This window comes from Procambarus clarkii, chromosome 16 (assembly GCF_040958095.1).
Source record: "Procambarus clarkii isolate CNS0578487 chromosome 16, FALCON_Pclarkii_2.0, whole genome shotgun sequence".
Taxonomy (NCBI): Eukaryota; Metazoa; Arthropoda; class Malacostraca; order Decapoda; family Cambaridae; genus Procambarus; species Procambarus clarkii.
The window spans coordinates 23,437,058-23,450,201 of record NC_091165.1 but is presented as its reverse complement, the minus strand read 5'-3'; the positions used below and the strand labels follow the sequence as shown (position 1 = coordinate 23,450,201).

Genomic DNA, 13,144 nt, shown 5'->3' with positions numbered 1-13,144 from the left:
CTGAAGTCTAGCCCTTCTCATCCTGTGGTGATGGAAGATCAACAATGGTTGCACCTCATCTTTAGCAGACATCACAGTTAAATTTTGCTAGGTTCCCAATCACATTGGTGTTGCCTCCCATAATCTAGAAGACTTCTTTGCTAAAAAGCAAAATTTATTCCTGTAAAGTCTCCCAAAAGTCTATTATTTAAATACATTTAGCCTGTCATTCATAATTAGATTGATAACCATTAGAAGAGTAACCGATTACATACCATCAAATGTTACTGGAATAAGTGGGGGAAGAAATCACCAACCAGGTTACAAAGCGACCACACGAGATTAACTCGTAGGCTTTTCATCGAGCTGCAATGTTCTACTTATTGTACTGTCACACATTCCTAGGTCCTAGTGAAATTGACATCCTGAATGATTCAAGAACTCTGGAATATTCTGCAAGAATGGCTTAGCATTTTCTTTTGATAATTACTTGAATTAATGGGTGTTTACTTATAATCTTTATAATCAAAGGTTATAAATTGCTGTTCACTCAAGCATCATTAAGGTACAGCTTTTACCTTAGCAAAATTAATTTACAAAAGTTTAAATGGTGCATATTATTTATGCAAGTATTGTAATGCCATAAAAACAAGGGAGACTTTTAAAGACATTTAGCATTTAATGACTATATTTTGAAGTTCAAATTTCCACTATATAAACATTAAGGAAAATATCATGGTGTGAAATTCAACATTAATACATGATATATGACCATATAAAATAAAGATATAAGAAACATGAATTAAATATTAAACTATGAAAAAAGGGCATTAAAAACAATTCATATATCAAGATAAAACATCTTAAAAGAAATACAAATTCGGAATGCATTACAAAAAATTACAATACCAGAAGAGCTGTGAATATGGCTTAGATTTTCATTTTTTTTAACTCTACTTACAAATATTATCTCAGTGAGAAATACAATTCTCCTGAGAGGCTAAAGTTAGCTAAATTTCCACTATTTCTTAGCCATTCACTTAGGCCACTGGATAACAGTGACTAGCCATAGTAATAATGGCCAGTTACACCCCCTCTTCTCACACTTAACTCTCCCTATCAATAATGTAATGTGCCATAGAAAATTCCTGTCAAAATTAAATTAACTAAATATTTTGAAATTTACATAATGCTTGTTTTCAGGCAAAATTAAAATGCTTTGAAAAAGCATCTACTGTAGTTCCAATAGTTCTAACAATTGTCAAATTTCATGGGTTGTGCAAAACAAGCTTTAGAATAAAATGCTATCTACAAGCTACCTCAACAACATTACAGCACTGTACATAAGTCAAAATGGTAATAAACAAACTTTAATATAACAGCCCTCATAAAATATTCTAAAATTTACTTTTACATGCATCTGTTGCAAGTTTAGTCTACCCAGTATTGTGAAGATGCATCTTCTGATAACCTACTAAAAAAGCTATGTTGCATGAATATGACATTACCTATAAAAACAAAATTATGACTGTCCAAAGGCTGGCAAATATTTCTTCATAAAAACTTCAAATGTAAACACTAAAAATAGTTTTTTTCTAACATCTCCTAAAACTGGAGAAGTAAAGCCACATGCTACCCAGGTCTGGGTAATTAACAATATTAGAAAGCTCAAGAATATCAACTACAAATCATCCTCTATTCCATAATAGTTAGCAACCCTTTAGCACTCAAATTATGCACCATTACAGAATGCAAAAGCAATTCTTGTCTACAGTATCAATAACTAGGTTAGTAGCAAGTATACTACAACAAACAACCTACAAAATACAAACACCATTAATTAAGAAATTGTCACCCTGTCTTAATCTTCCTTTTTTAAAACTTTGGTTTTGCAATTGGGGCACAAATACCATGAAACTCATGACAACCATGATAAATGCTGTGAATCACCCAATTATAATGTTACATTTTTGGATACAGTTAACTCCTTTTCTTAACTTCTTAATGCTACACTTGAGATCAAAAGTATAATATTCAGCATGGATCAGCTTACTGGACTCTATAATCAATTAACTTTTAGCGAGATACACAAGACCACTATTCTGTATTGCAATTTTTGTCATGGTTTGCTTATAATGAACATGTTATACTGAAATTGCTATGAAAAGGCTCCCAATCACACACAACACTCATAGCACCATGATATATATATTATAATCAATAAATTCGCTCCATTCTGGGATAACTTCAAATGAACACATGTAGCACATGCTTGAGCAGGCATGTGCTACAGCCACTTGGATGCTCACAGGTATCAACATTAAAAGAACAAACATGATCATATAACAAATGACAACACAATTAAGAACAGATCCATGTGAACATAGCCATCCAGAATCAAATGCCACATGAATTTTAACACCTTTCACAACCTGAAAATGCACATTAAAACCAATTCTCTAGCCAACTTATGCACTAGTGTTGCTTCTTTCCTTTATAGACATACTGCACTGTACTTCAGTTAAAAAAAAAATTGATTTAATTGCTGACGTCAAGTACACTTCTTCCTTCACACTTACAGCCACACTGACATCTATCAATATCAAATTCCCTAAAGGATAGTTTAAACTGCCTCTTACAGAACCTCTTAAATTTTGGACCTTTCTTATCCATTCACAGTTTATGGACATGGATGAACAGATCGCTAAACTATAATTACAATAATAAAACTCACAAGCTAAGACATACCGTTATATATTTGACATCAGTCTTCAATGCTTGGAAGAACTGATGACCGTCAAAGAATTCAAGCATTAAAATACTTCCAAATCTGTTCTTGTCTTCCACTTGTGGGTCTTACTATTATTTAGTCAACGGTGTGCCATAACATTCTACATGACTTGCAGGATCTGACTGGCCTCGAACACAGTTCCAGGTGGAAGGATGACTGGAGCAGAGACGTGACCTGCCTCTACACACACCAGGTTAGGGAATTCCTCCTCCCCAAAATCTGGGATCTCTTTGGCTTTCTCAATCCATGGATTCCATACCACTGGAAAAAAAATTAAAATCATGTTAACTCATTATTTACAATTTTTGATAAATTGTTTTCTCTGGTATCTCCCAATCTTTGAGAGAATAGCCACAGGCAGATTCTTAACCAAGCATTTCAAAATGCTTCCAAGCTTTTAAACAATTAAAAATGAACAAGGAACAACCACGATATCTAAGGAAATGCAAGTCAAGAGTTGGCCGAGTTGGTTTCAGGCATCACCAACTGCTTGCACTCTAAAACACTGAACAGATAATTAAACCCTTTGCTATATCTAAGTAAAATACAGAATATAGTCAGGTTCACATATTCTTCAAATAATTACACAGCACAATCAACTTCTACTACCATGCAGCAATCTACAGTATACTACTATGAAAGTCAATTCTATGTCGCCCAGAGAAAACAATTAAATGATATCAATATAAAATCCATTTGTTTTATTCACACTATATAGCATCACAGATAAACATGCTCCACCACTCATTCAAATAAGCATTCCACTGCTTCCCAAGACCTGGTGTCCAGTACAAGCAAATACTGCATATGGCTTTGTTTCTAGTTTTTAAAACATGGAGTTTAGCCTATATTTCATGCAAAAATGCTTTGCACTCCTTGTGGTTCACCATAAAGTCAAGTAGTCTTTTAAACCCCCTCAGGAATATTATATTCCCATCAATATTTACTTTAAAAAATAAATGCCTATGGCATAATATTTTTATACGAACAGGCAGGATGGCATGAAAAAGTACAGATGTTAATGTTAATTGTCTATAAAGTCTTGGTAGGCAATAGTTGCCATTTTTCTTTGTATCATTACATAAACAAAAATCAAATTGGAATTTCAAGCACATTGACTTAATTATTCAGACAATTTAAATATGTTATTTGCAAGAATTTCTTATACCTCTTTTTATCAAATTACACAAAATAAAATAATAAATTATGCCTATAATTATTGATTCCTCATATGTGTAACTAGTTCACCACAAATGTCAAGCGTTTACCAAAAGGAATATTGGAATCCACCTTCTGAACCCATTGGGACAAACCTTTCCCCTACCATCTTCATGATGGTATCATGAAGATGGTAGGTAGATGGTATTTTATGTATTGCATTGTATGTGCTTTACAATGCAATACATAAAATTCTGTATATGACCTCTGTATCCATTCTGAGAGCTGTATTGAAAAGATTAGTTCTATAATAGTCATGCATGACAATTCTTGCAGCCTGTTTTAGTATCACCATGGATACTACAGTAGAAACGTTGTCGTCCCTTCACTTTCTAGTGTGTGGTCTGGTCAAGATACTAAAGTAGGCTGCATGAATTGTTATCTATGACCATTTATGATACTAACCTTTTTGCTCAGAATCTATGGAGGTCATATACAGAATTTTATTTAGTCTGGTAACTATATATTTTTTATGTATGACATTATGAACCACATAATGTTATACATAAAGTTGGGGGTAATGGTTAGCCCCAATGAGACCAGAAAGTGGATTCCAGTGTTCTTTCAGGAAAGCACTTTACATTTGTGGTGAACCACAATTATTACTGTTTTTATGTTTAATTGCTGCATGCGTCACTTCATCTCTCCAGGGACTACTATAATGTTCCCCCCATTTTCTCCACCTCATCACAAGATTTGCCATTTTCCTTCGTATGTAACAATGCAAGAGGCTTTGGGTGGGCCTTTACTTTTGTTTAAAACTTTTGTTCAAATTGCTGCTCTACTGCCATCCTGACCCTGGTGTGGGTGGATACGTGAATAGTCTAGTATAATTCTGTGCAACTTTCCAACTTATTTGTTTTTTTCTAGCAATAGGAATAGCTTTTCTAACTAGGAATAGCTAATAGTGAGCAAATAATAATAACAAAACTGGCAAACTAGTGAAACAGTCACAATGCTCATAATGAAAAGCTTGAGGAATTCAGTAATTTTGCAACTTGGTCATGACCAACGTTGTGTTCCTGTCATTTACACAATTATATATGAATATACCAACACACACCTGAACTACAGAAGCATTTGCTCCCTCTTTTGGGCTGAGGCATAACAATATTTTATCATAATTACACTAGTATACAAAATTTCTTCCCTCATAATTATGATTCTGAAGAATATCTTTGAAAACCTATATACAGTACTATGGAAAGGCTAACCTGTTACAAAGAAAATAACATGTTCATGCACTCTACACCCATGCATGCACATTTTTTGTTAAACATTTTCTAATTTGTAAATTTAATGGGTTTCCATCAAATAATATAGATACATACCAGTATCAACAAGGTTGTACTTTTGCATTCTCATCTTGCGGCCGCTTACAACATTAGTGATGATGTGCTCAAGAGGAGTATTCTGATAGATACGATCTGTCCATTCATTAATGGTTACCACATCACGGTGCTCCTGGTAGAGAGCTCCCTCTCGGGTCTGGGGAAATTAAATCACGAATGAACCATAGTGATGTAAAAGTCAGTGTATATCTCAAAGTTAATGTAATGAAAGAAACTATAATATGGTTAGGCAGTAAAAAATGAATTAAATAACCACTAGTATATAACAATTGTAAAGTGACAAATCAAGTATAATAAATTTCTCATTAACACTGCATACAAAGTAAAGAACAGACAAGAATGCGAATAGAAATATAATTTGTAAAGACTGAACAATTGTTTTTGCTATGTGCTATGCTCTATTATGTTTAGAATCAATCTTTAACAATGAATATTGAGGACATTTTCTGAAAAAGAACATCCGAAGAAAATGTTGGTAATTTACTGAAGATACTCTGTTCAGGGTGGCTATTAATATATTAATAGGAAATTTAAGAAAAAATGTCAGTACTGGAGTGATCTATAATAGACTATAATGGTCTTACAAAAGAGCTAAACACTGGAGAGTAAAAGAAATAAACCGGGTAAAGAACATAGATAATAACTTGTAAAGATCACAATTGGAACATTAACAGCACTGAAATCTCTTCAAGTCATTCGAGTGCGGGCCGCTCCAAGCAACAGCCTAGTGGACCAAACTCACAAGTCAAGCCTGGCCTCTAGCCGGGCTTGGGGAGTAGAACTCCCAGAACCCCATCAACCAGGTATCAACAGCCAGGTATATGATATGATGTAGTCATTATTAATAGCACAGCAAAATTAATATCAAATTCTCCCAAAGAAGATAACAGACCTTATCTATATAGGTGCATCCCCTCATGCCAGTAATTTGACATCGGCGTACATCAGGAACCTTGAAGTAAGTATGGAGAAGAAGAGTAAAGGAGAGCGTCTCTGCTCCTGGGTTGTAAACAGATATGTTAAAGTGGAGTTCCTTTTCTCGTAAGATGAGACGATACGTTAAGCTGAACCTGTCGAGTGATAAGGGTATCGTAAACGTTTTGTTTTTCAAGTTGACAAAAATACTAGTAAAATTACATACTCAAAAGGCTAACTTTTCAGCATAACTATATTCATTTTTGCCAAAGAAATAGTCTTTATAAACAAGAATCCCCATTGATTGAGTTTTTAATGTAACATTATTAATAGCAGTCATTTTCACAATGGCAAAATGCTAACACTATACAACTAATGTCAGAAAATTTTCAAGATTTTAAAAATTTCAATGATATAATCCATGTTCCAATCCAGAATATAAAAACGCAACACCCACGGATAGTTCCACATGGACCGAGTGAATTCATTGTCCAGCAACTGGAACATAGCCTCTACATCTCCGGTAGGTAAACGTTCTGGAGGCTTCTTTAGCTCCCAGCGGCAAATGCGGGCAAATCCATGCTGTGGACCAGTGCTCCAGGGTCCAAACTGGGCTGCAACAGTAACCAACAGTGTTAAATTTTATAGAAATTTAGAATATATAATGCATTTGATGAAAGTAATTTTTTCATTAGTACAGTACAACAACTTTGGGACAGTAAATTGCTTGGACATGGTTGCCAACAAGCATGACTATTGTGGAAGAAAAACACAAATTTAGGATTCTGTGAAAACCTCTCCAAGCTATATTAGGCTATTCCTTCAAACAAGTTCCTAGAGTGTCTTTTAGACACCAACTGTCCAATCCAGCAAGGCAACAGCAGTGCCACAAAGTTTGTAAGCCTCCTTGCAGTATCATCTTGTTGACACCAATGGAGAAAGTCAATCTAGCCAAGAAATAACCATTGATCTTTATAAAAATGAACCCAGTACTCTACCAATAAATCAAAACATTTTTGGAAACTGCAAAGGCCTATTGACCAATGTGAGGCAGCTTTTGGTTATACTGAACCAAACATACTTATGTACAATGTCAAACACACTCATTAAACAATTCAGCAATCCCATGAATATTACTAAATCTCGCTAATCTTATTACTAATAGTAGATGCAAGAAGGAAAATGAACTAAGGGAAAGGTCACAGAATATTAATAGTATAGAATAGTATATGGTGCAGGTACTGCACCATATACTGCAGTACCACAGAAAGAACAAGACCTAAAACTGCTTCAGTGTCCAGTAATCTATTGTGGCATATTGAGAGCAAACTGACTTAAGCAGAGAATGAAAAAAGCAAATAATGAAGTCTTACCTGGCTAAATAAAGGAAGGGTAAGAAAATTAAAAACCAAAGACTAATTCAAGGAGCTCTTGTAAAGTTGAATATGATGCAATAATTTTTTAGAGACCCCCCTGCTTTAACCCTTACACGACTCCAATCACTATCAAAAATTTCATCCTGCGCTCAAATTGCTATATGTGATTGATCCTTACAGATTTTCAATTCAATTTTTTCACACACACCATGGGCACTGGCCTTCTAAATAACTATCATTTGAGAGATAAAGCAGCTAAGTAAGGATAGATACGAGCAAGAGCAAGAAGCTCAAGCAAGACGCTTGACTGGAGAAAGGACAATAGGATACAGTACTTGCTAGTTTCATATTGGTGTCTGAAGGGACCATCAATGCTATCTGCTGCCAGACCCCCATACTGGTGGTAGATAAGCTGCATTCTGGTAATGGTAATAGCTGATATGCATTTAAAGCAGAGCAGAGTAGGACTAGGTACAGACATCCTGGCAGATGAGCTATGAACCAAGAACAATTCAGCTACAAGCGAGCAATGTTCTGAAGCATCATTAATATCATCTTTACTGGAGGAAAGTAATTGATGATCTAAGTGATTTCAATCAAGATAAATGGCATCCACTGCAAATTTACTGTGATCCTGCAATAGCACCACACACAGTACAGTATAGTCAAGCAAAAGCAAAATAGACGAACTGAGGAATGCCAAGTGTCACAAACACTGCACACTTAGTGCAGTGCCAACTATGAATATGCCATATTTTACCAACCTTTATGCAATTTGTGATGAATTTAAAATCTAATTCTAAAGAACTAATGTAAAGGAAAATTAGAGATAAGAAAGTGAAAATTAAAAAATAGCAATAGAATATGTATTTTGGAGAAAGGCATTCTTAAGATAAATGACTTCTGTAGTAATAATACTTACGAAAGACAACTGGAATTCCTCCTCGGATGGCACGCTTTCCATCAAATATCGCCTGTTTACTGAAGAGATTTAAACATGGCTTCAACCAATAAGCTTCAACTCAATGACTGTAATTGTACATACAGTATTATGATTAGTTAACATAAAACCCTGTAATTGAAGCCAAGTGAATGTGTATTGTAAATCAGTAAAATGCAGAGGAACTGACATTAAATAAACATAAGCCATTTTGAATACACGTTACAAATAAATCCAGATATGAAATTCTTATTTGCAAAATAATAATTATGCCAGTAATAATATTTGCATTGTACAGTACTGTATTTTAAATAGATAAATGTAGATCCTCCTCTGGGTAGCAGAGAAGTGGAAGTCTGGAAGAGTTAGAGAAGAAGGAAGTGAAAGAGAGGCTGAGGCACTTGTATTTTTAAAAATATCTTGCAAAGTTTGTGAATGCCACACTGCCTTAATAGACTAGTGGATACCTTCCTCAATAAGCTGATATATATATACCATTTAAGACAGAATGCAAACTATTACTTTTGCAACATTATAAATTTTGCAATAAGTATTTCACACCTGGATTGATTTGTAACCCAAGTGTGTACAGTACTGGAAAGCCCTTAAATTTATTTACTTAATATCAATTAAGCATTTGTAGTTGATGCTGTAATAGTAGCAGCAACAGTAGTAGTCACCTAGTGGTGCTTGCGGGGGTTGAGCTTCGCCTCTTTGGTCCTCTCAACTATCAATCAACTAGTGTACAGATTCAGGAGCCTATTGGGCTTTATCAAATCTACATTTGAAACTGTGTATGGAGTCTGCCTCCACCACATCACTGATTAATACATTCCACTTGTTAACTACTCTGACACAGAAAAAATTCTTTCTAATTGCTCTGTGGCTAGTTTGGGTACCAAGTTTCTATCTGTGTCCCCTTGTTTGTGTTCCACCCATGCTAAATAGTTTGACTTTGTCCACCCTGTCTATTCCCCTGAGAATTTTGAAGGTGGTTATCATGTCTCCCCTTACCTCTAATCTGCTTACCAAATCTAATCTGCTTCCACTAGGCTAAGAGTACAATTGCACAGATGTACCAAGTATCTAAACCGCGTCAAAACATTTGATTTAGGTTTGTATTATAAATGGGTGCTTGAAAGCAATCTGCTTGTAGCATGGAGGGCTTAACTACTCTATCACCATGACAGGGAATAAGCAATAGCTTTTTGTCTAATACCAGGTTCACACATTTATCAACAGTACAGTACTGAGCATTTTCTATATAACTAGTACAATATCTATGATGGCATCTTGATGGTTAAATTTGATAATAGGAAGCCCTCTACTGTCTACGAGAGGCATTGCGACATCAGTGAGGAGAAAACAGCAACCATATGTTATGGTTTTGTATTTGTTGGCGCCCAGGGTAATGAGACACCAACTGGAGAACATTGGGATGAACCACTAGCTAATGCAAACAATATTGTACTCTCTTCTCAAGAAGCCCACCTTCAGCACTGATGCACTAGTTTCTCTAGAATAATACAAATACCCTTTCCCATTGCCCTTTGGAAGCAAGCATCTAACATCTAACTTGTAGCACCAGTAACCTGTATAGAAATAACTTTGTTTCGCAGGAAGTACTGTACAGACACTGTACTAGTTAATATACCAAAGGTACTCCTATGCAACAAAGAACCAGGAATACCTAATACATTACTGTACAGCAATACTAAAAATAGAGCTTTATTTTAATAAAGCCATAATGTATCCAGTTCATCCTTGTGTGCAAAATCAACACCAGGTAGTAAATGGGTGTAATATGCCACCTGCTCATACCCCACGCTTTGCTTAGTTGGGGTTACCAAAAAGATATGCAGCTGTTGTTCAACAAAAGAAATTCCCATATCTTTATTGACATACACTACTCTTATGATTATGTTATTAGCCCAAATTGATCAAGCATTTTTAAATAAAAATTAGTGATAAATCAAACACAACATTAATTAATATATGTAATAGTTTGCACTAATTACAGACTATTATTAAAAAACAAACTAAAAATGCCCAGATACCTTTAGTTCATGAACCACTCACTGATAAAACACAAAAATAAAATAAGTAGCTATTTCTGAGGTCTGTGTTCTAGGAAATATGTATTAAAATACACCCTAGCTGGCCTCCAACCCACCCCCATCCTGTGGCAAAAACCTGGTGCAGTCTGGCATCGTTGACAACACCCGATCAGGTTCACTGCCTCAGAATGCAACCAGACCACTTTTTTACATCATTTTTGTGGGCCATTTCAGGCAGAACACCAGAGCATTCACAGCATTCGTTATGCTCTCCCGGAGCTGGAGTTTCAAGTTGAAAAGGTAGTCACTCAACCGTGGTTGGGTGCACCATGAGCCATGTCTATAGTCATCAATAAATATTTAATTAAATTCCAGGTATCTCACTTTGTGCAATAACTTACAAAATATTTCATCCTATTCAATAAAGACTTGCATAAACTGAAAACAATATAAAATTGATTTCGTATTAAATTTGTTTTAAGGTTTATCAGTTCAAAATGGTTTAAGAACATTTGCTCAAAGAATTTCAATGATTATATAAGAATTACAAGTATTTACATAGGATAAGCAAAACTGTCAATCTTCAATTTATCCTTAAGACCTTATTCTACTTGCAGTACCGTACACCACACACTGCAGTACCGTACACTGTATACTGGTTCTGTACACTGTATACTGCAGTACCGTACACTATACTGCAGTACCGTACGCTGTAGTACTGCATACTTCAGTACTGTACACTGTATACTGCAGAGCTTGCAGTACTGTACACTGTATACTGCAGTACTGTGCACTGTACACTGCAGTACATTATACTGTATATTGGAGTACAGTACTGTACACTGTATAATGCAGTACTGTGTACTGTATATTGGAGTACTGTACACTGTATATATTACAATACTGTACATTGTATATTGCAGTACCATACACTGTATACTGCAGTACTGTACACTGTATAGGACAGTACTGGATACTGTACATTGTAGTACTGTATATTGTATAGTGCAGTATGGTATACTGTACATTGCAGTAATGTACACTGTATATTCAATATTTCAGTATCATACACTGTATATTGGTAATCTACGGCAGTCTATGTTCTCAGTTCACAACTGAGGGACCCCGGATTCAATCTCTAAGCAGGACAGGAACGGTTTGGCATGTTTCCTTTAACTTGATGCTTCTATTCACCTAGCAATAAAACAGGTACCCCAGGAGTTAGACAACTGTTGTTGCATCCTGAGGAAGGTCAGCAGTTAGCCTAGTGGGATAGTGATAAGGCAAAGCGCAGGCTTCCTGTCCCCCGACAATGGGAATTATATGAGCTTCAATGTAGGAATCGGACTGATAATACTGTACTTTACTGTAAATATTCTCTACTCTTGTGCACTTGCTTACTTGGACTGTGTCTACAGGGTTGAATGCCAGCTCTTGGGCCCAGTCTTATCAGCTACTGGTCATTTAATGCAATAGCTCCTAACTATTTTTTTGTATTTTGTATTTATTTAAATATACAAGAGTTTGTTACATTCTTGTACAGACACTAGCACACGTAGCATTTCAGGCAACCCCCTTAATCCTAATTTTCCCCAGAATACGACCCGCCGAATCGTTTAACAACCAGGTACCCATTCACTGCTGGGTGAACAGAGACTTAAGAGAACAGAACAGAGATGAACAGAGGCTGGATGAACAATCGTTAAGGATTGATGGCAAGTAAATCCTCCTCGGCTAGGATACGAACCCAGGCCAAAGCTCTTTGCGAAGCGTCGAGCAGGTGTTTTACCACTACGCCACGAAGACTGCGGTAACCACAGGGAACTAGATTCCTAGTACAGTATATCTACATTTAAAGCCATGCACAGTATGGTATTAGCCTCAACTACTTTCTACTGTAGTTCACTATTCACTTGCTAATTTAAGGCTATTGAAATGTTCCTCTACCAAATTCACATAAGTCCTTTCTGTTGTTGCACCTGCAAAACATTTAAGCCTTGTCTGTGTTGCCAAACCCCTTTGGCTCTCATACAGTGGGTGGTAGGAAACTGGGCAAAAGCCTAGTGGAAGCTTGGCAGAAATTAAATGAGGAATTAAATGTGTTTAATCTAAATGATATAAATGAGGACACATGAAGATTTGAAAGTAAATTCTACAAATGGAAAGATGAAAGATGTGTTTGAAATGAGTGAGACATCATATTGTGAAGGGTAAATGGGTGAATGGTGAATAATTAAGTGTTATAAGAGTTTGAAAGTTAGTTATGATCAGAAATTAAAAACAAATTGTAACTTACAAAAGAAGAGGGTTAGCAATGTTTTTACCAGAGATATTGAGGGGATGTGATGAGGTATGTAATACAAGAATATCCTGAATTGAATGCGAGATATGTACAGAGAGGTATCTAATTTTCAGTCATGATATTGTTACTGACTGTTTGCATGTTCTTGTGTTAAGAGAATGTTGAAGAATTAAGAAGTATTTTAGAATTAACTGAATGACTGTGTGAAGCAATT

General features: G+C 35.5%; 1 protein-coding gene across 1 annotated transcript in view; it reads right to left on the bottom strand.

Moving 5' to 3' along the window:
• Positions 1–638: 638 nt before the first annotated feature.
• Positions 639–13,144, bottom strand: part of LOC123760053 (uncharacterized) — a 24,462-nt gene continuing 11,956 nt past the window's right edge. The window contains exons 4-8 of the mRNA XM_045745474.2: positions 8,554–8,612; positions 6,713–6,869; positions 6,233–6,410; positions 5,320–5,476; positions 639–3,031 (exon numbers count right to left, since the gene is read on the bottom strand). Of these exons, the coding sequence (XP_045601430.1) occupies positions 2,871–3,031; positions 5,320–5,476; positions 6,233–6,410; positions 6,713–6,869; positions 8,554–8,612 (712 nt within the window). The 3' untranslated portion in view covers positions 639–2,870. The remainder of the gene's footprint in view (positions 3,032–5,319; positions 5,477–6,232; positions 6,411–6,712; positions 6,870–8,553; positions 8,613–13,144) is intronic.